The following is a 24,775-nucleotide window of genomic DNA, read 5'->3' as shown; positions in this document are numbered from 1 at the left end:
GTGTGATCTTGAAAGAATTCTTTTCAGTTAACGTCCTAGCCAGCCCTCTCGATATTATGGAATATCATTACATACGATCAGAAGGAATTTTAATGCTATGTCAGGTATTATCCTCCATATACTGAGTGGTTTTTTGGAACGTGACGAAATTCCGGAATGCTTAAAACTGCAGTTGTTTTACCACTACAAAGTCAAGGAAGAAAATATTGAAAACTATGGGACAGTTTCTATATTGCCGGTTACTGCTCGGGTATTAGAAAAAATTCTTTTCCACACTATGTCTTCTTAACAACTTTTCTATCCTGACTGATCGACAGTTTTGGTTTGTTTCTGAACGTGGGACTGTGGCGCAACTTGAGGAATTTTCAAATGAACTGTTCTCGGCATTCGATCAGTACTTTTTAGGTGGGCTGTGGTCGCAGATGTAGCGAGAGCGTTTGACACACTGAGCCATCAAATCTTGTTAAGTAAGCCGTATTTTAGGGTATTTCGCGGGCTTTTCTACAACATTCTTGAAAATTTCTTGAGCAAGAGATTTCAAGTGGTCGCGACCGATGATCAGGGCGTTTTTAGTGCTCAGCTGTAGCTTAAAGCTGGAGTTCTTCAAGGGTGCGCTTTATCGCTATTGTTGTTTAACATCTTCGTTAATGACTTTACCCGCCGTGGTTGCTCAGTCGCTGTGGTGTTGGGCTGTTGAGCACGAGGTCGCGGGATAGAATCCCGGCCACGAAAAATGCGAAAACACCCGTGTACTTAGATTTAGGTGCACGTTAAAGAACCTCAGGTGGTCAAAATTTCCGGAGTCCTCCACTACGGGGTGCCTCATAATCAGAAAGTGGTTTTGGCATGTTAAACGCCATAATTTTTTTATGACTTTCCGTTGGCAGTTTCCAAATGCTCCGTGTTCCAGTACGCTAACCACACTGTGTTACTGGCGAAACATCTTCTTTCTTACAAGATTTCCACTGAAATGTTGCAAAATGACGGGTACAATGCAATACTTTGGTTCACTAACTATGGAATTGTTGTCAATGCCCAAAAACACAACTTGTTTGTTTGCGCTCTCTACCAAAAACTACTGTAATTATCATGGCTCACTGATTACATGAGTCGAACTGTGTTTCTTGTAAATATGCGCCTATTCCATGCGTGGATTGTGTGAAATATTTTGGAATATCTTTCGGTAGTAACTTATCTTGGCAACATCACTTATCACTTATTTGTTATAAACTGATGTCAGTCGCTTAGCTATTGTTTAATACCAAAAGTTTTGCATCTTTGCCTGTAAAAAACACTATTGTGCATGCACTGGGTTATAGTGTGTTGAGGTACGGCATTAGTCTTCGGCTTCTGTTCGGATGCTTGACGATGCAAGGCAGACAGTATTACAAGAAATATACTTAAATGTGTTGCCAACAATTACCTAATAGCAATAGCTCCAAATATATCCCGTGAACTTGGTCTATGGAATTTTCAATAATTTCTTATCGAAAGAGTTGTCGTCAAACATTCTTAGAATTCCACATTGAAACAAAAAAAACTCCGCCACAAGGGAACTTGGAAAACACGTCCGTTATGTAGTTTCTCGTTCAGCCACAAGTTATGATGTGGCCAGACGATGTGCATATGTGCCGCACATATTTAACAAGTTAGCAGACGAAATCTTTACACGTCTTCGAAAAGCTTGCTGAAAGAATTATTAAAGGAGCTATGGTGAAATTAACTTCCAGAACATTTCTGCATCGTAATATTTACTTGAATTTCCTTTATGTAAAATAACCAAATATTTTTATTGCTGCCATTGTTAGCGGCAATAAACACTAATATTATTTTTCCAGGGAGCTAAGCAACCTGCGCTTTAACGAGACCAACCAGTCTTCAAACTTCATCGAGCTCAAAAGGTGAGTATACGGGCGGGCCCGTGAAGAAATGCCGAGCACAATTCTCCAAGCTGTGGGGGCGGACTTTTGTAAACAACTTCATTCTTTCCCTGTTCGTCATCGGCACGCGCGAAGGTATATCGCCTCCGTTAGCGCTCAGATCGGCCACTCGGCGGAGTGGACTGTAGCAAGGGAACTGATTGAGAAGGTATTTATTCTGTTGTACAAAGTACGGCACCACTTCCGCGTTCGGTTCCACGGGAAAATTGGCGAAGCGGTTCGTTTTTCTTCCCTAACGAGAGCTTTTGCTGGCGGTGTCGCATCTATTGTCGGAGCTGAACAATTGCCCATCGCTTCTTTTACGGCGCCGCAAAGTGTGTATTCTGCATGACAGGACTCGTGTCCGGCACCGTGTGAAAGTTCTTTTCGCTTCGTTACATTCCTGGTAACCCACCGATCCCAAACGACCGCGTGGGGGGATATGATAACGGCGGAGCGTCCCTCCGACCACTGACGAAGCGCGGAAAGGAATGTGCTCGGAATAGACCCGTTTCATCAGCCCGTTCCGGCTTCCGCAGACTGGGCGCGGGGGGCGTCGCATTCCGGTATACACTGCAGGCTACCACAAGCGAAACGATCTCCCGCGTCTTTTTCATTTTGCTCCTCTGCACCCCCTGTGGTATAGCATTGCCGTTATGGGGTCGTCCTCCGTTTGCAGTACTCATTGCGTCCAAGGAACTTACCACCCCGTCCTGATGAAGAGCTGGAAGGACTACGACAACCAGTTCTGCTCCGAGAACAGCGACCCCGGCAAGTGAACTATATGCTGCCGCCTTTTGTTCCGTTCCTCGTCCGCAATTGATACCTTGGCGTTTGATATGCGCCGTTTTCAAGCCAATTCGTGCTCGGCGTACCTATGCGAGGCAGTGCAAGAGTTTGTTCGAGGTGACACACCCGCAGTACGCACGCACGGGTGCGCTCGCGTGTAAGCTATATGACAGTCACGGGGAGCATGTGTGTCGCTTCAACGATTCGCCTCACTCGTAACTAAGAAAGACCCGTGAATGTTGAGCGGTCTAGCCCTCTTATTACGTGCCATTCGTCTTCATTTAAAGTATTGTACAACGAGCATTTCATTGTAACGACCGTTTCCTCCGTGACGTGATGCCCATTTGCTGCGCTCATTGTACGGAGATGTCGGTATTCCGCATGAAATGCGCGAATGGCATGCGCGCACGCCGGAGTAAAAAAAAAAGAAATTTACTGCATCTGTAGTGCGCATATTAACCCGCGAACTTTATGTATTCTTATGAATGTAGGATGGTTTGATTGTCGCCACCCCAAAACAGCGAGCGCCTTTTTTTTTAACAGCATCTTTTGTATAAACAACGCTAGTATAATAATTTCCACCCGAAATTTGCGCGTGATGTTTGCTGTGCCATAAGCCTCAGCGATGACCGCGAAGAAAAGTTGCAGCAGTCTGCTAGAGGCCAGTTCTATGGCATCAAGAACACTTACTGGAAAATCTGTTCCCGCACGCAGCTCGCTCCCACGTCATACAAATGCCTTAACGGGGGATATAAGGTGAATGGGTCTACTTGGTTCCAGCGTTGTGTCACAAAAAACTATCGCGTTTATCAGTGCCAACTTTTGCGTGCTGAAAGAGCCTCAAGTACAGTATTTTTTCCACCATGGCACCTCTACTAGTTTTTGTATTTATGGGCCACATTCTAGCTAGAGTTTCCACTTTCAATGTACCCTTTCTCATAAACTAATCCTGCGATGACCTTTAGATTGGGCAGGTATATTTGATCTATAACAGTTCTCACACAGAACCTGAATTTTTATTTGTATTAGCAGCCTGAAAAAAAGGAAGTTTAAAGTTGTCGGTATATATCAGAAAACTACAATATTTTTTTTACTCTGTGTGCTTTTTTAGGGGGGGGGGGGCGTCTAAACCAAATCATCCAATATTGTTTGTTTACATCGGACCCATCATGGTCTTAAATTATTGAACATCTAAATTTTGACAGAATTTAAAACGTTGACATTCTTCTTTTGAGAGAATATAGAGGAAAGGAGAAAATATTCTACGCCCTCATAGCTTTTTTTTTTTGCGGAGTGTGGAGTTGTAGCTGTAAGTTAAATTTATATCGCATGGCGAAATCACAAGAAAAAGCTCGAACAGGCGCTTCCCCCAAACTTTGCTTTTTTGATGACATTTTTTTATTGTCCACTTTACACATTTTTTATTTCGGATTCTTTCAGCGCGTACTCTGCTGGGCCCGAACGCTCGTACAGAAATGGACAAATTTCAGCCTTCATTCCGGCTCTGAGATTATTTAGTGCCACTGCGACAGGCTCTCTCAGCGAACACCGCCATCTCATCTACAAAATAACACATTTTTTTTTCCTTTGCTATGCGAATAACGTCGTCTTCCCACGCCAGCGTCGCTGTGACCTCCGAGATGCGTAGATAGACCCTACAGTTCTCCGAGCATACCTGTCCCACGAGAGTGCACGCAAATCGGCATTGCTGGGCTTAGTTTAGTGCTGCACCGGGCAGAACACTGGGCGAGTTGTTTGGCGTTTATTGCATGGCGGCAGCTCCGATGAGACGAAGGCACCGGGAAGAATCCTCGCATTCAAGGCGCCACCGCTTCACCCCGAGTGGCGCTGGCTAGCACTGTAATTCTGCGCACAGATGCTCTAGAAGTGGCTGGGCAGACGGTGTCGCGATGGCTCGTTAGTCAGCTCAATGGACGCTAGCTAAGGCAGTGAATTTACTACGCCAGTTGGCAAGCTGATGGCTCTGAGAATGTTTACGTAATTGGTGATATTGTGGCTGTCTTTATTGTCTAAGGAAGAGTAAGAGGTGTTCCTAGTACGGTCACCGTGAGGGAAGATCGCCAGGGATCGCACCGCAGGGAAGCGATCGACGCACAAAAAGCACTGATGGGAGATGAAACATGCGCACGTATGATTCTCTGTATTTTCTTTCTCGTTCAGAACGGAACCTTTACCATAAGACGTAGAGTTTGTGTTCAGGCCATAACTTTGATGAACTTGAACCCTACATCTTGCAGTGAAATTTCCGTTCTGAACGAGAAAGAACACACAGAGAATCATACCTCATCGATTAATTCAAGACACTGCAACCAATAGGCATAAACGTATCAAAGGGAGCTTCAGAATCTATTCGCTGAATTTCAAGCTATAGGCAACATCACTTAGTTACTTTAGTTTGGTTTAGTTTTTTCCCCTTCCTTTCTTTTTTTATATATTTAGTCCATTTCAATCAAATAGAGAAAAGAATGGAATGGAGCACCATTTTCTGCCGCTCCTTCTATTACCTCATTTAGAGAGACCATAGCCCAGTGAACTCCAGCGAAGCAGATAATAAACTGGTGCTATGGACACGGCAGTTTAGACGCCGGCTGACATGCGGCCGTGCCACCGACCGTGTGTCGGTCTCCATTCTACACCCTCGCCGCTAACACACCTTCGGCCTCTCTCCTTTAGGTGAACCCTACCTGTATATACCATGCCGAGGATGTAGCCTTGACAAAGACTAAGTGCACTTCTTGAAGCGTTGGCTCCCGCGTTTACCTTGTTCTCGTTTTGCTCATCGTCTTTAATTTCAACCTGCCGCCTTCCCCATGATTTTCTCTATATCCAAGTCGAGTAATTCATTTGTGGCTGCTGGCACAGGCTGGTTGTATTTCCGGTGTTTGTTGCGCGTCCTTGACGACAGCAGAGTTAGTTTCTTCGACTTTTGTATTAAACAAAAGTGCTTCAGTGTTTTCTATATTCAGTGTTCTGTGAATAAATGTATATAAAGAAACGCTGATATAAAATGACAGAATAACTGCACAATGTTCCTGTAATGACAACAAGCACATACATGAGTGTTTGAAAACATAACTTGTGCGATACTTCTGGTGTCTGCCTCAGAAAGCCTCCTTAATACATTTCTTTCCATCAGATATTGTTTATGGTTAATGCGAGATTGCACAAAAATGCATAAAAAATTTCAGCACGACTGGCTGCTCGAGGCACTTTGAGGGCTTCTTTCACGCTCGGAAAAACACTTTTACGTAGGACGTATTGAGCAACAGAAAGCTGTACCGGGAGTCCTTCGTATCCCTCTGAAATTTTCTCATTGACACTTTGAATCTAATTATAACATTTGGTAAATTCATTAGGACAAATTGTTTAATTAGGCGGAATGCAAGAAATAGTCTATCTCCAAGTGACGATAAACACCCATTGCCTTGGTCCGGTCCAGCTATACGTAACATTTGCATATTTTAAAAGTTTGGCCTATGTTAAGTTTAACACCCTGTCGGTGTCAATGGGTGTGTCCATTTTTCAGTTAAGTGTTCTGTGGTTCAGTTGCACTAGAAACAGTTCGATGCATTGCACATCGGTCGCAGTGAAAGAGAAACAATGACGTATCTCATGACTTGGTTTCTTTATTTGGCAGGTGGTCTGCGGCAATTCTCATAACTCCGACTTAAGAATTTTCAGAATCTTTTCTTTCTTGCTTGCGAAATTCGGCACAAAATATTGATATGCTTGTGTTTCCCGCTTCCGTACTTATTTCGGCGGTCTTTTTCAGCCTTGTTTCAAAAGACCCAATGCTACGTCCTGCTCGAGTTCGAGTTCGGAGGAAAGACGCTGGAACGCTCCAAGGTATGGCGCCTGGGCTACAAGAATTAGTTTTGCTCTATAAAACCACGCGTCGACTGTCACTTGCAACTGTGCGCTGCTGATGGTTTGTTGACTGAGCTGCACGGCACGGGTTTTCTATGCTGTACTACTGTGAAGAAAAAAATACAAATACGCGCTGTGTCCGTGCATGGCGACAGAGATGCGAGTCATTAATGCAGGTAAGAATGAAGCCTGCAAGGTAAACGAGGCGTATAGTGACGTGCTGTGTGTCGTGCCGACTACTCGACATCAGGGTCACATCATACGCGTTATCAAGAGAAGGATGTTGCTGTGTTATCAAAGACCTTATGGGCTTGAGAGGGGACTAATGGCCTTGTTCACTGATATTACAGGGAGCTACATGTCGCTAAGTGACAAGGACGCAGAAAGATGGACATAAGCGACGGCTTCTGACGACTGACATTTATTTCGATGTACAGCGCATATGCACTTCTTCACTTCTCTCAAATAGCCCACAGTCGACACAAGGGGAAAAATAACCGCTCGCGTACTCCTGCAGAGTCCAGGTCATTTATAAATGATGCAGACGGATACAGCTTGCAATACCACCTTCGCAATCAGACATAGCTTCCACCCGCGTGTTTCTGTCCATTTTTGGCACCACGCAGCTGGACCACTGAATCGCTGTCGTGGCGTTGTATTGTTCAACGATGTTGTGCAACACTGAACATTGGTTCACACCCTTGGGAGCGTCAGTGCACCGAGAGATGCCCATCCATGTGACTCTCTAATTTTTTGTTTAAGCCCATGTCATTTAGCCATCTCGCCGTCCGTACTACGCCTATCTAAGCACCCGAGAATGGGCTGCAATCTAACTTGTACGTAACGAATTACACGTAATTACTTGTAATAAATAATTTTTTTTTGCTATCGTCCTGAATTTACGAGTACTTTGTTTACTCGACAACGCTCGCTGTAATTCACTTATGTTTTTTCAGCGACAAATTACGAATAACCAGTTGATTTCTTGAAAGGTCAAGCGGTAACAGGGTGCGCCGGTTTGACAACGTGAATTTAGCGGAAACTACAGTGTCCGAGATCGCGCTACCCGCCGCGGTTGCTCAGTGGCTATGGTGTTAGGCTGCTGAGCACGAGGTCGCGGGATCGAATCCCGGCCACGGCGGCCGCATTTCGATGGGGGCGAAATGCGAAATCACCCGTGTACTTAGATTTAGGTGCACGTTAAAGAACCCCAGGTGGTCGAAATTTCCGGAGTCCTCCACTACGGCGTGCCTCATAATCAGAAAGTGGTTTTGGCACGTAAAACCCCATAAAAAAAAAGAGAGATCGCGCTACGCAGCTGCGTAGCGGACGCGCATGTTCAGACAGGCAAACCCAGGAGCTCATGCAGCATTCTATTAGCTTTTTTTTTTGGAATTTGGCGCAATTTCAGGGGACTTTTTATCTAACGGCTTTCCCGCCAACTTGGATGACTCGGTAGTCCACATGCTAAAAATGGGCAAGGCATCGGGCTGTTGCGCTGAGGGAACAGGGTTCGAAACCAACCGTCGGACCAACTTGGGTCACTGCAGGTATGTGCGCCTGCGTATATGGCACGCCTCAGTGGCAAATATATATACGGGGCCTTTCAGCTAACTTTAGCCAGAGCTTAAAAATATGCCGATGCACTCTAGGATGACGCGACCAAATGCATGTTGCTCCCTTTTGTATGTGGTGCGTCAGCCTATTTCTTGTGTTTCGCTTAATTTGATAATTAGTCAAGATTAATTGTCGAACTTCTGAAGCAACGAAGATAGGCAAAAAATAGCAGTTAGAGAGTTGTAGAGCGCTTTGCAAAATGTCCGATTAGCCAGTTTCTAACTTTCTAACTATTAAGTATTAGTATTTTTCAGCTTACTGCGGATGCCCGCGAAATACAAAAAAGTCCCACGCGACATACCCGCTTGAGCGCCGTGATTGCAGCGCTTCCAAACTGTCCACATACAAACGAGCGTAGCATCTAGCAGGGCATGCTGCCGCTTAAAAGGCGACATGTCAGTGACGAAGGCGTTGGCTGTGCGATTTACAGCAGCGATGTGCTTCCTCGCGGTGGTTCATGATAGCGATAAGTAGACGCAGCGGCAGCACCCCCGGCTAAATGCTATATTCGTTTGTGCGCGGAACGTTTGGGAGCAGTGAAATCACGACGCGCAAGTGGGCATGTCACGTGGTGTATCATTTGTATTTCGCGGGCATCCGTAGTACACTGAGGAACACTTATACTTAATAGATTGAAAGACAGAAACTGTTTTTTCGGTCGTTTTGCAAAGTGCTGTACAACTTTCTAATGCGGATTTCTCACCTAACTTCGTTGCTTCAGAAGCTGGTTAATTAATCTTGACTAATTATCTAATTAAGAAAAATAAAAATTGTGTGACACTCTACATACAAAAGTGAGCAGCATGCGTTTGGTGTGTGTGTGTGTGTGTGTACACACACACACACACACACCAGGGGGGGGCGCTTATGGGGCTTCAGCCCCCCCCCCCCCCGAAATTTTTTCGTGCTGTCCATGCACCGCCGACCAAAGCGACCCCCGGCGCCGGAAATCACTCTGGATTTTGTCTAGAATGTCTTTTTGGCGCTCGAAACGACATTTAACCGCCAAGATTGCAAACTCGGGCTGGATTTCGTGGCAACGCCCATACACCGGGAGTCGCATAACGCCAAGCAGTCCCATCCGAGCACAAAGTTTCAAGGGCGCTTTGATGGTGAGTGGGCTCGCCGCGGCATCTCACTGAGACCACGGAATCTATGGAGCACATGGATATCAATTGCGAAACTTTATGGGTATAAATCTCATAAGCTCTTGATGTGAAAGGTGCATTGACATTTCCAAAGTTGTGCTTTAGATTTTCAATTGCGGAACTTTGTGGGTTTAATGTTGTTATAAACATTTGACGCCAAAGGTCTATTGATTTTTCTAAAGTTTACATCGGAACATACAACGAGACAAGCAAAATCAACACAATAGCAGACAAGTTGACTAAGCAGGCAGCGAGGTCCAACGAGACGAAGCGTTGGGGTGGTTCATTTGTGCCGTCATGTCACATATGAAAATATCAACATTTTTTTTTACCTACGCCAGAACATCCATGTCAAGACACTAAAGCCAGCCAAAGTAACTACGTTCTTATTTATTTTTTCTACTTTGACTTTTATTCGCAAGGACACATTGAGCCTCTTCAATTTTTTTGTTGTTGTTCTCGCTACCCTACCCGCGGGCTGCCAGAGCCAGCCAGAGCGCATACGTTTTTCTCCTATGGCCCCGACCACCGTGCGGTGCACTTCGGTGCGCGTTCAGTTTGCTATGGCCGAGTGGATTTTTACCGGAAGGAGTTTTGGACGCTTTCTGGCTAGCAGACGAGAAAAAAAAACAATGGTCGCTCGCCGCCATCACTGTGGGGACTCGAAGGATTGCACCGCATTCCTTGAGCGGAACCTTTCCGGAAAGTCTTGTTTCGCCGCTGTAGGATACTGAGCAGTATGCGTATGGTTCTCAGTGGACCAAGCGTCTCATGTTTTCTTCGGTATTCCTTCCGTAGCCCCATTAGGTGCCCGAAGTAGGCATTAGATTCTGGCCAACATACTTTCCTATGTATTTTTTTTTCTGTGAGGCGTAGGCACCGAAATGAAAAAAAAAACCCATTGTTGCGGCGCAGCGAATTGTCGCATGGTGAAAGTTCGATTTTGATACTTCTTTTGCGGAAAGTAATGGGCGACGGGACGCTTCAGTTGCCGGATACGTTTATTATATTATTGCGAAAGCAATTATATGGACACTAAAGGCGCATTCCTGCCATCGCCTTCATGTTTCGTATAAAGTCCAAGGGTGATAACATCGTGACCACGCGCTGCATGCTGTATGTGCGAGTGAAAGCATAGGAGGGGAGGTTGAATAGGTGAGCCGAAGATGGTGGCTCAGTCTTGTGTGTGCAAAGGAGAAAAGCGGGGAGCAAGCGCCGCCTTCCGTCGCGCGCAATACATCGGGGGGAGTGGATGGAATGGGGGCGGAATCTAGGATTCTGTGAATCTATGATTGTGCTACATGTTTATTTGCCTTGTTTGACGCATTATACACAGTTACTTCTTCTTTCATACATAGACTCATTGGAGACTTATACGTATAGTTAAATATCTTGTTGTGAGGTTTTGTGTATACAAGCAGTGAACTTTGTTTCCAGTGATACTTTTTTGTCCTTTATCAAGCCGTATTTTCGCATTTACATATCCCATTGTATCTTTGCATTTCTAGTGCACGAGGGCGAGTCAAATGGAAGTGAGCCTACCCTAACCGCGCAATAATGGTTCGGTTCATTATCTGCGAGGCATGCGCGTAGGAGAACGGCATGTCTCATTTACAAAAGTGACACGCAGGTGTGAAGATAAATGTTCTTTAATGCTCTCATACACTGGGTTGAATATGGTTGCGTCACATAATGGACATTTCAAAAGTTGAACAGCTCGGTGTCGCGAAGTTTTTGACAGCTGAAGGTGTTTCCAAAACAGAAATTAATCACCATATGACTGCCGTGTACGTTGAACACTGCATTTAATTGACCACTGTGAAGCGTTGGAGCAAACGGTTCAAAGGACGTTGCAAAGACATTCCAAGACCGGGCCGAAACCATCGTGCAATCACCCCCCACACAATTTTAAAGGTTCATGAGCTGCTGAAACAAGAACGGAGGATAAGCATCGATGAACTGGCAGACCGTCTGAACATCAGTCACGGTTCGGTTCACGCCATAATTCATGAGCTTCTCGGTTATCGGCTCTTTGGTGCGCAATGGATCCTCAAGATTTTTATCCATCGCGAGAAGACGGAGAAGTTTCGCGCTGCCTTGACTCATCTGATCGGGTATCACGATGAGCATGACGACTTCTTGTTTGCAACTGTGATCGGGGACGAACCTTGGTGCCACTACTACGAGCCTGAAACACGACGGCAAAGCTTACAGTGGAAACATTTGAATTTACCACGCCCAAAGAACGTAAAGGCCATCATTTCCGCTGGAAAGGTGTTGTTGACTTTTTTTTTCGATCGACAGGGTCCATTACTCATAGAATTTGTTAAATCTTGAGAGGCTATCAATTGTTTCCGATATTGTGAAACGCCAGAACGGCAGCGTGTCGCAATCAAGAACGAACAACGTGGAAAATTGACGAATGGAGTCATCTTGTTCCACGACAATGCCTGTCCCCACGTCGCTTATGTGGTTAATACAAAACTGGCAAAGTTCAAGTGGGAAACGCTGAAACATCCGCCATACAGCTCAGACCTGTCACCTTGCGACTTTTACATGGGGCAACCGAAAAAACAGCTCAAGGGAACCAGATACAGACTTTTTGAAGCAGCCTAAGGAGTTTTATAAGACAGGAATCACGCAACTCGTTAGTCAATAGGACAAATGTCTAAATTCTCATGAAGACTACTTTTAAATAAAGTACCCCGTTGTTGGCTCATTCATTTGACTTGCCCTCATATATCTTGCAGAACTCCTGCTTTTTATACGTGCTCTCTGTCGCGACTATAACTTCGGTGCAATTACTCAGGATACACGACAAGGGACAGCTACTCCTGCGTAATACATTGGAACAAATGACAGCGTCATTGAGATTTTTCACTGGCCATTGCACATATACAAGAATGTAAGCACGGTTCTTGAATGACAAAGTTTCATTAACATATTTGTCCTCAACTTGTTCAGTTCATTGCCTTTTAATTTGTCATATCAGCGGCATGCACTGCTTTCCTGGTTTCGAACTGATATAGTTCTATAGTTCGTGTGATGTTTTCTTTACTTAATAAATAGACAAAAAACATGGAAGCATTGACGTCAGTTATTTTGGACACAATTTTTGGCACATACGAGTATAATATTTTATGAAAAAATACATATTTTACTTGTATTTACAGTGCGTAGCTTTCACGAATTCGGTTGCAGCGTCTTTGGAAATGACAATGCAGTTGTTATTCATGTATTTCATCCCTAGATAAATTGTTTAAGAGGAAGCTTTAGCTCGGGCCCAATCCGACGCGGCCTATTCAAATACTTGTAAAACGCAGAAACGCTTTTCTGAGATAATCCTGCTAATCGCTTTTATTGAAATTGGTTGCATTTGAGAGAGAAAGTTAAATCCTAGTGTCTGTTGGAAACAGAACTTCGATTTAGGGCCTGAATGTTGTTTAAAATATTTTGGAAAATTCGAAAGTTTGAAAAAATAGAAGCACGACGTTTACAAACTAATAGCTATGCATGAAGAACAGATATTGTGGTTCTGTAAATGGCATTTATAATAACAGTCAAAGCCGACACGTTTGCTGTGTCAATTTGTATCTCACGTGAATTGGTTACGTTGTGTACAAGGGTTCTGCAAAAGCCGTATTTCCACAATACTAAATTTGTTTGAGATTCATGTGTAACATATCTATTTTGTCCGCTGTAGATGTACTATTAGATGCAATTCACAGAATTGTGATATCATTTTTCATTGTTGAGTCACGGAGTTTTAAACTTGATAGTTTCGTTTTCTGAAAATTTTCAGTTTTGGCGAATTTTTAATAAATAATTGACCACCAAAATGAAAAATTCGAAGCCAGTAGTCACTAGAATTAAACTTTTCCTTTTCAATGCAATAAACCTCCTCAAATTTGGTGAAGTGGTGTGTATATATATATATATATATATATATATATATATATATATATATATATATATATATATATATATATATATATATATATATATATATTGTTACGTCCAAGCGCGTCAAAGGGACGCGGGAATCAAGAAGAGAAGGGAAGAGGAGAACGAAGACTGTGCAGCGGCCATTCCTGTTCTTCGTAGCCTGCCGTTCCTGCTCTCGCACGCCTCAATAAACCCCTTTTCCCCGTGCTTGTAACAAATTGGTGGACGGTGCGGGGTACACCTCGTAACCACGGAGCCTACGCTGCTACAACTTCGCCGAAGCCGTCGACTTGCCGGACTTCCGCCACCCTCACCTGCCATGCCTGAATGCGCCTGCCAGATTCCCGAAGGATCTGACGCGGCTTCAAGGTCAACACCTGGTGTTCCGTGGCAGTACTAGCGGGTGCCACTCACATTCGGAGGAAAAGCCGGAGAAGATGTCGACGAGTGGCTCACGAACTACCGAAGGGTGAGCCGATCTAACGGTTGGAACTCGACCGCACAATTGTCCAACGTAGTGTTTTCCCTCACCGACACAGCGCTCGTCTGGTATGAGAATCACGAAGACACGCTCACTTCATGGGAGCTTTTCGTCGAGGAGATCAGAGCGTGTTTTGGAGACTCTAGCGCAAAAAAGAAACGCGCTGAACAGACGCTTTCGCAAAGAGCTCAGATTCCCGGCGAGACATGTACGACTTATATTGAAGAAGTGTTGAAACTGTGTAAAATAGTCAACTCTCAAATGTCTGAAGATGACAAAGTTGGACATTTGTTAAAAGGAATAGCCGAAGACGTCTACAATTTTTTGATCGGCAAGGAAAGTTTGGATTCCGTGTCTGACGTCATTCGCCACTGCAGGACCTTTGAGACGCTGAAGATGCGACGGATAATACCGAAGTTTGGTCGCCTGGCTAATGTCACGACGGTGGCAAGTGTAGACACGAGCTCGTGTGTTGACCTTCCATCCACTATACGGCAGATTGTTCGCGAAGAGTTGCTCCATCAAGAAGAGATGTACCGTTGCACACCCGGCATCACTGGCGCGTACTCACCACACGAGACGAGAAACACGGCCGTTTCGACATCATGGCAACCCACGGTTCACTCAGCGTCCATCGAGTATAGGTCTACCCCACAAACGAGAGGGACCATGAGCTATCAAGGTCATGACTACGACCAACGCCCACGCCACACGCACGCCTCCCAGCGGCCGATGCCTAGCCATGATGAATGTCACCCACCTGCTGTCTATGCAGTCGACAGCAACATGCGCGACTACATGGAAGAACATCGCAATTTGAGGCATCTGCCGGTGTGTTTCCAATGCGGTGTCGCGGGCCACATAGCGAGGTTTTGCAATCGTCGCCCAACAACGTGGAATGGTCGATCCGGATCTTCACCAAGGCCCACACCTCCTACGAGGACTACTCAACAGCCGTACACCACCTCTTGGTCAGCTGGCGTCCCTCCCGGCAACGATTACTGGCAGAGAAGCTTCCGGAGCCGCTCGCCGGCATCTGACAGGAGTTTGACACTACCGCCAACTTCTCGTGCGCCACGTTTACGTCAATCTCCATCGCCAGTGCGCCGCTCCGCCTCGCCTTCACAACCGGAAAACTAGCTAGCGCGGCCGATGGGGGTGAGGTCGCTCGACACGTGCTATCGACAGAAATGCCCCCTGCAGTTGCTATGATTAAGAACAAAGTGCATGTACTTGTTGATGGTGTTTCTACAATGGCTTTAGTGGATACCGGAGCAACTGTATCCGTAATGAGTCTCGGTTTTAAAGGTCGGTTGGGGCGTAAAGTTGTATTTCGGTGGGACCAGGCTGCAACGTTTTGTGGAGTGAGCGGCGAGTGGTTGCGCCCTGTTAGTGTGTGCACTGCTGACGTATCCTTGGCTGGTGGAGTTTTCGCGACAGAGTTTGTAGTTATTCCCCGATCGACGCACGAAGTGATTTTGGGCATCGACTTTTTGCGACAGTGTGGTGCGACCGTCGATTGTCGCACGGGGGAAGTTTGCGTCGATGGCCATGTTTCGTCCGGGCTCTTAGAGGAGACTTGCAGTCAAGGTGAACTTTGTGTATCTGCAGATACTGTTGTGCCTGCGTCCACCTCTGTGTGCGTGCCGGTTGTGTGTCGCGGTGAAGTTCCAGACAGTCTCGATGCCTCCGTAGAGCCAATGCTTCTAAATTGTATGAAGAAGAACGTTTTTGTCCCTCATTGTGTGGTTTCTATTGGCAACGGGCGTGCTGGCTTGTGGACGGCCAACTGCTCAGCAGAACCTGTCCTGCTTCCAGACGGCTTGAAACTCGCCTACTTTACAGAATACACGTCTTCGTCCGTAGCCGTACTAACAGATCCACCGTGTGAACCTGCTGACCTTCGCCACGTTTCCGACAAAAAGCTTCTGTCTATGATAAACAAGTCACTCAGCACAAGGGAGCGCCATACCTTGGTGGATACGCTTTCTAAGCATCTGTCAGTGTTTGACTTTGCGCAGCCGGACAAAGCGTTCTCGATTCCCGAGTCACGAACACGCCATACTATCGATACGGGATCTGCGCGCCCGATCAGGCAAAAGCCTTATCGCGTGTCGCCTAACGAGCGGAAGATAATCGGGGAACAAGTGAGTGACATGATGAAAAATGGAATAATACAAGAGTCCTCGAGTCCTTGGGCAGCTCCGGTCATACTTGTCAGAAAGAAAGACGGTAGCTGGAGATTTTGCGTCGATTATCGAAGATTAAACGCCGTGACTAAGAAGGATGTCTACCCCCTGCCCCGGATTGATGATGCAATTGATTGCCTGCATTCGGCCTCTTATTTTTCTTCAGTGGACCTGCGCTCAGGATATTGGCAAATCCCGATACACCCGGCAGACAAGGAGAAAACAGCCTTCATAACCCCGGATGGATTATTCGAATTCAATGTGATGCCATTTGGGTTGTGTAACGCTCCAGCAACCTTTGAAAGGTTCATGGACACAATTCTGCGTGGGTTAAAGTGGAACATCTGTATGTGCTATCTTGACGACGTTGTTATATTCGGGCGCACATTCAATGAGCACAATACGCGCCTGGATATTGTCCTCGACTGCATCAAAAACGCTGGCCTGGTTCTGAACTCCAAGAAATGTAACTTTGGTGACCGTCAAACCCTTGTGCTGGGTCATCTTGTTGACAAAGACGGTATCCGGCCTGATCCCCTCAAGACGGCAGCTGTCGAGGCATTCAGTGCACCGCAGTCAGTGAAGCAACTTCGTAGTTTTCTGGGTCTTTGCTCTTACTTTCGCCGATTTATTCCTGGTTTTGCTGACGTCGCTTATCCTCTGACAAATCTGCTACATAAAGACGCCCGGTTTGAGTGGACACCCGAGTGCGATTCTGCATTTCGTCAGTTGAAGTTCCTGCTGACCTCCCGACCTATCCTTCGCCACTTCAATCCTACTGCGCCGACAGAAATCCACACAGATGCCAGTGGCGTTGGTCTGGGTGCCGTATTGGTCCAACGCTACGACGACCGTCAGCACGTGATTGCTTATGCAAGCCGCTCATTAAGCAAACCTGAACGGAATTACACGGTGACAGAGCAAGAATGCCTCGCTGTAATCTTTGCGGTTCAGCGATTTCGCTCGTACTTGTACGGACGCCCATTCCAAGTCGTCACAGACCACCATTCCCTGTGCTGGCTCGTCAACCTTCGCGACCCTTGTGGTCGCCTTGCGCGCTGGGCTTTGAGGTTGCAGGAATATAACTTCACTGTTTCCTACAAGAGTGGCCGAAAACACGCTGACGCAGACTGCCTTTCCCGTATGCCGGTTGCCACGACGGACTGCGACGCAGACGATTTTGATCATCTCGTCGCTTCTGTGACACCCGCTTTTCCAGATATTGATGCGTTCAAAACGGAACAACGGACAGACACTAAATTGGAGCCACTCTTTACTTCTGCCCATTCAAGTGCAACAAGCAGCTACTGTGTACGTGACGGGCTCCTGTACAAAAGGAACTACTCAAGCACGGGTGCACGCTTCCTTCTAGTGGTGCCGGTGCGTCTCCGGCCAGCAATCCTTCAGGCTATGCACGATGACCCTACCTCCGGGCACTTAGGCACTGTGCGCACACTTTATCGCATTCAAGAACGCTTTTACTGGCCCCGGATGCGACATTCGGTTGAGTTTTATGTCGCCAGCTGCATACAGTGCCAACGTCGGAAGCGGCCAACCACTGCCCCATCTGGTCTCCTTCAACCTGTGCCGCCTTCCAGCTCACCCTTTCGGCAAGTTGGAATTGATCTGTTAGGCCCTTTTCCAAAGTCATCTAAGGGGAACCGCTGGATAATTGTCTGCGCCGACTATTTCACACGCTATTGCGAGACGGCGGCTATACCATCAGCAACTGCCACCGAAGTGTCGCTTTTCTTACTTCACGCTATTGTTCTACGACATGGACCACCTGGTGTTATCATAAGCGACCGGGGACGTCAATTCACGGCGGATATAGTGGAAGAGCTTGTGCGTTTGTGTAACTCGCACCTCAGGCACTCGACGCCGTATCATCCGCAAACGAATGGCCTCACTGAGCGCACTAATCGAACGATCACAAATATGCTTTCCATGTATGTTGCGTCCGATCACAAGAATTGGGATGAAGTTCTACCGTTTATTACTTACGCATACAACACCGCCAGGCACGAGACAACCGGCTACAGCCCCTTCTTCCTTCTATATGCTCGGCCGCCCCAGTATACGCTCGACACTGTCCTCCCTTTTTACCACCACGACAATCCTACGGTCGCCGATACGCTGTGCCTCGCTGAAGAGGCTCGGAGACTTGCGCGTCTTCGGACTTTGGCATCACAAGAAAACTCCAAAGCCCGCTATGACGCACGACATCGGCCTGTTGCATATAACCCTGGTGATATCGTTTGGCTTTGGACTCCCACAAGGAAGCGCGGTTTGTGTCAAAAGCTGCTGGCAAACTACGATGGACCGTATGTTGTCATCGACAAAGTCAGCGAAGTGAACTATACTCTCGCGCGCCTCACGAACACTGGTAGACGTTCTGCTAGGACACAAGTCGCGCATGTCGCACGGTTGAAATCATGTACGCCACGACAAGCTAGTTGACTCGCCCAGGGGGCTTTGTCTGCGAGGGGAGGTATGTTACGTCCAAGCGCGTCAAAGGGACGCGGGAATCAAGAAGAGAAGGGAAGAGGAGAACGAAGACTGTGCAGCGGCCATTCCTGTTCTTCGTAGCCTGCCGTTCCTGCTCTCGCACGCCTCAATAAACCCCTTTTCCCCGTGCTTGTAACAATATATATATATATATATATATATATATATATATATATATATATATATATATATATATATATATATATATATATATATATATACACACACACACACACACATTGGGCCAGTGGCGTGGCGCCCCCCCCCCCCCCGAACAATATTTCTGGCTACGCCACTGCCTGCGTGTAATGATTCGGGTGATTATCCGCGAGGAAATTCGATCCCTCGGCTTTTCATCTGCGTGGGTCCTTCCTCCTTAGCCTTCTGGTGCAGCGTTGCACGACGTCATCAAGGAGGAGCTCGCATCCATCACTTGCTCTGCGCAACTTGACCCTCCTACTCCTCGCCCCCTGCCAACATACGCCTACGTTGCTACCGGGCCTCCAACCAGCGTCCGTTCAACGTTGTCTCTACCCACATATCCTCTCCGGCCAATGCTCCTCCGGCCAATGTCTCTTCAATACCACTTGAGCCTTCATCGCCCCATCTGAACGCACTATCTCCCAGCGTATCGAGCGGCCCCTACTACCCACCATGGCGACCTTCTCGCCCTATATGCTATTACTGTGGTTATCGCGGCCACATATCGTTTTTCCCGCAAGCGCCAAGAAGATGAGCGTCGCGAGTACGCCTCGAGTGAACGCGATGCGTATTCTGCTGGGTACCTTCTCAAAACCGGCGTTACGCGTCCCCTCCGCGCCGTTCCAATCTCCGCCCGCAACAACCGAGACATCGAATGGTTACCACAGAACCAGACGCCACTCATCTTCGCCCTTCTGCCACTCCTCGTCACCGCTCCAGCCTGCCACGTTCACCTCTGACAATTCCCGGAAAACTAAGTATTGCAGTTTTCTGAGAAAAAACTGCATTTACCGACAGTACTGCAATTCCTCCAGCGCGCCCTTGTGATATGATGTCTGTGTTCATTGAGGGCGCGCAAGTTGAAGCTTTGGTGGACACTGGTGCCACTTTATCTTTTATACATGCTGATTTGTGTAAGCGTCTCAGAAAAGTTACAACGCCTTACGATGGACCCCTGCTGGTTACAGCTCAAGGGGACTCTGTCCGCCCTTCCCCGTTTTGTGTTGTGCGTGTAAATATCGACGGCATTATCCGCCACATACAGTTTGCTGTGCTGTCGCCATGCTCCCACCAGCTCATTTTAGGATGGCATTTCCTTGCCTCTGCTACTGCTGCTATATGTTGTGGGCAACGAGTAGTGCATATGACCGACACCATTAATTCGCTTGGGGATGAACAGTACCAGCCACTTCGTCTACTCGCTGCAGAAGATACCGAGCTCCCTCCAGGATCTCCGCAAATTCTGACCATCACGTCCTACGTGGTAGACCAGGGAGATGCGTTAGTGTTACCTTCTGTACGTTGTTTTCCAAAAAGGATAGCCATTGTATCAGGCGTAGTTAGATTTAACAATTGCTCTGCGCTGCTCGCCGCAAGAAACAAAATACCCGAGAAAATTCTCCTTCCTAATGGCGCCAATTTGGCTTGCGTTGCTATAACGAGCCTCTCTGTGTCGTTCCCCTTAAAGGCCGATCCACACGATGGACCAAGTCTGCGGGCCGGTCGGTCAGGTGATGCGACGTCACGGCCCGCCGCGGTCCGGTGCGGCGCAGAGCACACCCACAGCCGGACCGCCATAGCAGACGGCAGAGCAGACCAACGAGCTACACTCTCGGCCAGAGTATTATCATTCCGGCTCAAGCCCCACAAAGCCGGGAACTGCTCAACGAGGGATACAAAATAAAAAACCTCCTCGTCACTCCAAGAGGACACGGTGTTTAAAAAATATTGTGTCCTGCGTTACGGGATACGTCCGTCACCAGCGAACGGGACTGGGACGAGGCCATATCTATTACGGAACTCAAGCTCCAGTCCATGGCCGTCCAGAGGGCCCGTGAAAGAGCGGAGAGGCTTGGCCTCCCGATTCCGACATGGGAGCAGCCAGCGGCGAGCAGGGGGTCCCAACGGGTCTCCGCCGGCTAGTCCCTCAGGACCTCAATAAAAGTTCATTGTCTGTCTGTCTGCTGCTCGCACGTGTAGGCGGAACGGCGGACATGAAACGACTGGCTTTACTGGCTTTTGCTGAGCCGAAAACTAGATTGGATTTGGCTGAAGACACTCTGTTGCCGGAAAACATTCGTTGGCTACGCCAAAATCGCTGCGGTTTGCATGCGGTCCACCGTAAAAACTGAAGCGAGAAAAGCCTCGGCAATTTGTTAGGTCACGAGGGCCGCCGTCTTGCGCGGGCCAACAGCGGTACGCATGAACTGGTGACGTCTTATCACGTGATGCGGGGTCCAATAGAGCAATTTGGTCCGTCATGTGGATCGGCCTCAAGGCCGATCCACACGACGGACCAAATTGAAATGGACCTGAAATGACCTGAAATGGACCTGAAATCACTTGTGCTGGACATTCTCCCTCTACCTCCGCTCTTGCAGCCGTAATCAGCCTCGACTTGACCCCTTCGCAGACGGAACAATTACGTAGTTTGTTGAAGAGGCATGCAACTTCATTCGACGCCCATTCTTCGACATTGGGCCAGACGTCCGGCACAACGCATCGCATTCAGACAGACGGCAGATCCATCATACGTCACCGGCAGTATCGGGCGTCTCTAGCCGAGCGCAAGATTGAGGAAAATGTCGCCGACATGCTGCAACGTGAGATAATCCACCCCTCTGCTAGCTTTTGATCGTCTGCCATCGTTGTCGCCTAAAGGAAAGATGGCTCCGTGTGATTTTGTGTCGATTACCGAGCGCTCAACAAGACTACGCGCAAGGATGTATACCATATGCCTCGCATTGACGATGCCCTCGATTCTCTGCAAGGTGCCGAGTACTTCTCCGGCCTTGATCTGCGTTCAGGTTACTGGCAAATTCCGATGCACGAAGACTACAAAAAAAAGCGTTCGCAACCTCAGATGGCCTTTACAAATTCATCATGCGCTTAGGCCTCTGCAATGCTCCTGCAACTTTTGAGCGTATTATTGACACTGTTGTGCGCGTCCTCAAGGGAGAAACATGTTTGTGCTATCTGGACGATATCGTTATTTTTTCATCGACATTTACCCAGCACCTTCACCACTTGTGACGTTACCGTCAAGGGCCGACCTTTTAATGAGCCTCAGAGACGCGGCGAAGGACCCACGGCCCAGTCCACTATGATGATGCGACTACTCGCACGATGATGAAGAGGAGCACACACATGATGATGATAATGTACAGATGATGAAGTGAACAAAAAATGACCACAATATATATTGTCACGTCTTCTGTCATAACCACGGCTGCCGCGCAGACAACCAGGTGTAGGAAAGAGAACGACGTTGGCCAAGCTGCCTCGGGACCCTTGGAAACGCGCCCATCAACCAGATTCATCCGATTCTGCGTGAAACACCTCGTGTGTAACAATATATTGACACAACTATATTTGGCAGAACCATAATTCAGCGGGTATGCGCCAGTGGGGACGACGCTGAAGTAGCGCGGGTTTTTAGGTGAAGCGGGGGAAACGAAGAAGACGTTGTTGTTGTTCCCTTGGACGACTGATAAAGTGCGTTTCTTGGCGGTGCTGCTACGCATACTCGTCGATCCCACGTCGTTACAATATATATATATATATATATATATATATAAAATCAGGTGCTGCACAGCATCTAACCTGCATCACAAAATATTGTCAATAGACGGCGCAGCCTGTTCAATGGGAAACGCGACAGAACAAACGCGGCTGCGTATACGCCTCGTGCAGCAGGCCTTTTCAGGACTGCAGAAGTACGGGTGTGTCGCTGCATTGCTTCAGTGATAATGGCACTGCTGTCGACTTTTACCGCCAAATGGGTTCCGGTTGAATTTATTTCCTCACCTGTTAGCCAGCGAACTGAAACCGCGGTGCTAGTATCCGTTATCAGTAGCGGCGGTCACTATAGGACGTTAATGCCAGGAAATGGCCTACGGACGATTTTGTTTTCAGCCATGCATTGGCCCACCCGAGAGCATCTTCAAGTCCACGTTGCGCTTTGTATGTAGAAGACAGAGACGCTGAGTAATTGACAATGTTGTGCGCCACCCGCCGTGGTTGCTCAGTGGCTATGGTGTTGGGCTGCTGAGCACGAGCTCGCGGGATCGAATCCCGGCCACGGCGGCCGCATTTCGATGGGGGCGAAATGCGAAAACACCCTTGTACTTAGATTTAGGTGCACGTTAAAGAACCCCAGGTGGTAGAAATTTCCGGAGTCCCCCACTACGGCGTGCCTCATAATCAGAAAGTGGTTTTGGCACGTAAAACCCCACAATTAAATTTTTTTTCGTGAAGTTGCAGAGGGTCTATCCGACCATAATACGGTTATGTTATCTTTAAACATTACTGCAGACATACCTAGTACTGATTCAAAGAATTTCATTCCAGACTTTTAAGCTGCTAATGACATTAGTGCACTTGACTTCTTATAATAGTCCCTCGACCAGTTTTTAATAGATTACCAATTCGGAGCCAGTACAGACTTACTGTGGAACACTTTCTCGAACATTGTACGATAGTACATCGAACGTTTTGTCCCCAAACGCCGTAAAATTGCCAGGAAAAATTTCCGTTGATGACGAGAGAAATTCTACATATTAAAAGGAAACTCAAAAAGAAACGAAAAGCCCGTTCGCAAAGCCATTCGACATCTAAGTAAACAGTTCGAACAACCAGTTAAGGAGAGAATGAAATGTTTTATCACTTCTTTCAGAAGACCCCAGAACGTTTTCGCGCTACGTTAATCTTAAGGGTAAGCGACCACACGTGAATGTGAGCCAAAATAACCATAAGGAGGTTGACAGCTTTAGTGATTTTTTCTCGTCCGTTTTTACGGGAAATAACGGTACGGTTCCGCACTTAGTGGATACCTCCCATAAGGCCCCAAGAACATAAAGTATTTAGTGAAAAAGGAATTCTTTACTTGCTCCTCGACATCAATATAAAGAAATATCGCGGACCAGATGGAATACCCAAAACATTTTCGTAAAAGTATGCAGAGTGGGTTTCAAATATGTTGCCATTATATTTCAATCTTATATTACTAGCGGCTGTTTCCCCAGTCCTTGAAAGCGTGCCAAAATCGTACCCGTACACAAAGGCGGCTCTACAGCCACTACCGGCCAATTTCCCTTACCAGCGTGGGTTCAAAATTACTGGAGCATATTGTATCAAAACATTTAATTAAATATCTGGATTACCATAAGGTACTATACAGCCGTCAAAACGGCTCCAGAAGGAACCGCTCCACGACAATCAACTTATAGAAAGTGTACATGACCTCTCCCAAACCATTAATTCGCGAGGGAAAACCGACATAGCGTACCCAGACTTTGCGAAGGTGTTTTATTAAGTTCCTCATCTTAAGTAATTACACAAAATAGACGCCATACGTAAAAACCGCGCAACCACGAAATGGTTCACGTCTTTCCTTCATTGCAGAGAACAGTATGTTCAAATTGGTAACTGCCAGTCTATACCCTTACTTGTAGAGTCTGGTGTACTTCAGGGTGCGGTATACAAGGACCACTCTTATTTCTCGTATTTATTAATGATAGGCCTACTGGCATCACTGTACCGTTGCGCTTGTTTGCCGATGACTGCGTAATTCACAACAAAATTCAGTCTAGACAAGACCATGGTGTTAGAATAGGTTAGGTGGGTGAAGGGCCGTCCCGCGGCGGAGAGCAAGTGGCGAGAGCGAGGAACGAATTTCCGCCGGCCGCCGAGAGATGGTGCGAGGCGGTTGGGGGCTGTAGGGGCGGTTGGGGGCTGTAGGGGCGGCTAGGCTTTAGGTGGCTGAGAGCCCACGTGTTGCCGTAAGGAACGTGTCAGTTCTTGTCTTCTGTCGTGCGCGTCATTCTTCTCTCTTGCACGTGCACGGTGCCTTTCGCTGATATCCACGCTCCATCATTTTCTTTATTTATGGCGCATTCTGCGTTCGCGTGATGGAGAAGAAGTGTTTTGTGCCACGCTGCAATACGAGCTACAAATCCTGCAAGGAAAAGTTTTCGCTTTTTTCGGCGGCGAAAGACGACGAACGACTGCAGCAGTGGCGGCGTGCCATACCAAAAAAGGACCGAGCTCTACAAACAACCGATTACGTTTGCGACAGACATTTTGAGCCCA

At 47.1% G+C, this 24,775-nt stretch overlaps 1 protein-coding gene across 2 annotated transcripts in view; it reads left to right on the top strand.

Annotated features, from left to right (window-relative positions):
• The window catches only part of LOC139051977 (uncharacterized), a 118,157-nt gene that overhangs the window by 53,256 nt on the left and 40,126 nt on the right, over nucleotides 1-24,775 (top strand). For both annotated transcript variants that reach the window (XM_070529040.1, XM_070529039.1), the window contains exons 9-11: nucleotides 1,839-1,901; nucleotides 2,599-2,690; nucleotides 6,502-6,575. In XM_070529040.1, the coding sequence (XP_070385141.1) occupies nucleotides 1,839-1,901; nucleotides 2,599-2,690; nucleotides 6,502-6,575 (229 nt within the window). The remainder of the gene's footprint in view (nucleotides 1-1,838; nucleotides 1,902-2,598; nucleotides 2,691-6,501; nucleotides 6,576-24,775) is intronic.

The sequence above is a fragment of the Dermacentor albipictus genome, unplaced genomic scaffold (genome assembly GCF_038994185.2).
Source record: "Dermacentor albipictus isolate Rhodes 1998 colony unplaced genomic scaffold, USDA_Dalb.pri_finalv2 scaffold_17, whole genome shotgun sequence".
NCBI classification, from domain to species: domain Eukaryota; kingdom Metazoa; phylum Arthropoda; class Arachnida; order Ixodida; family Ixodidae; genus Dermacentor; species Dermacentor albipictus.
This window is presented reverse-complemented; position numbering and strand designations above follow the sequence as displayed.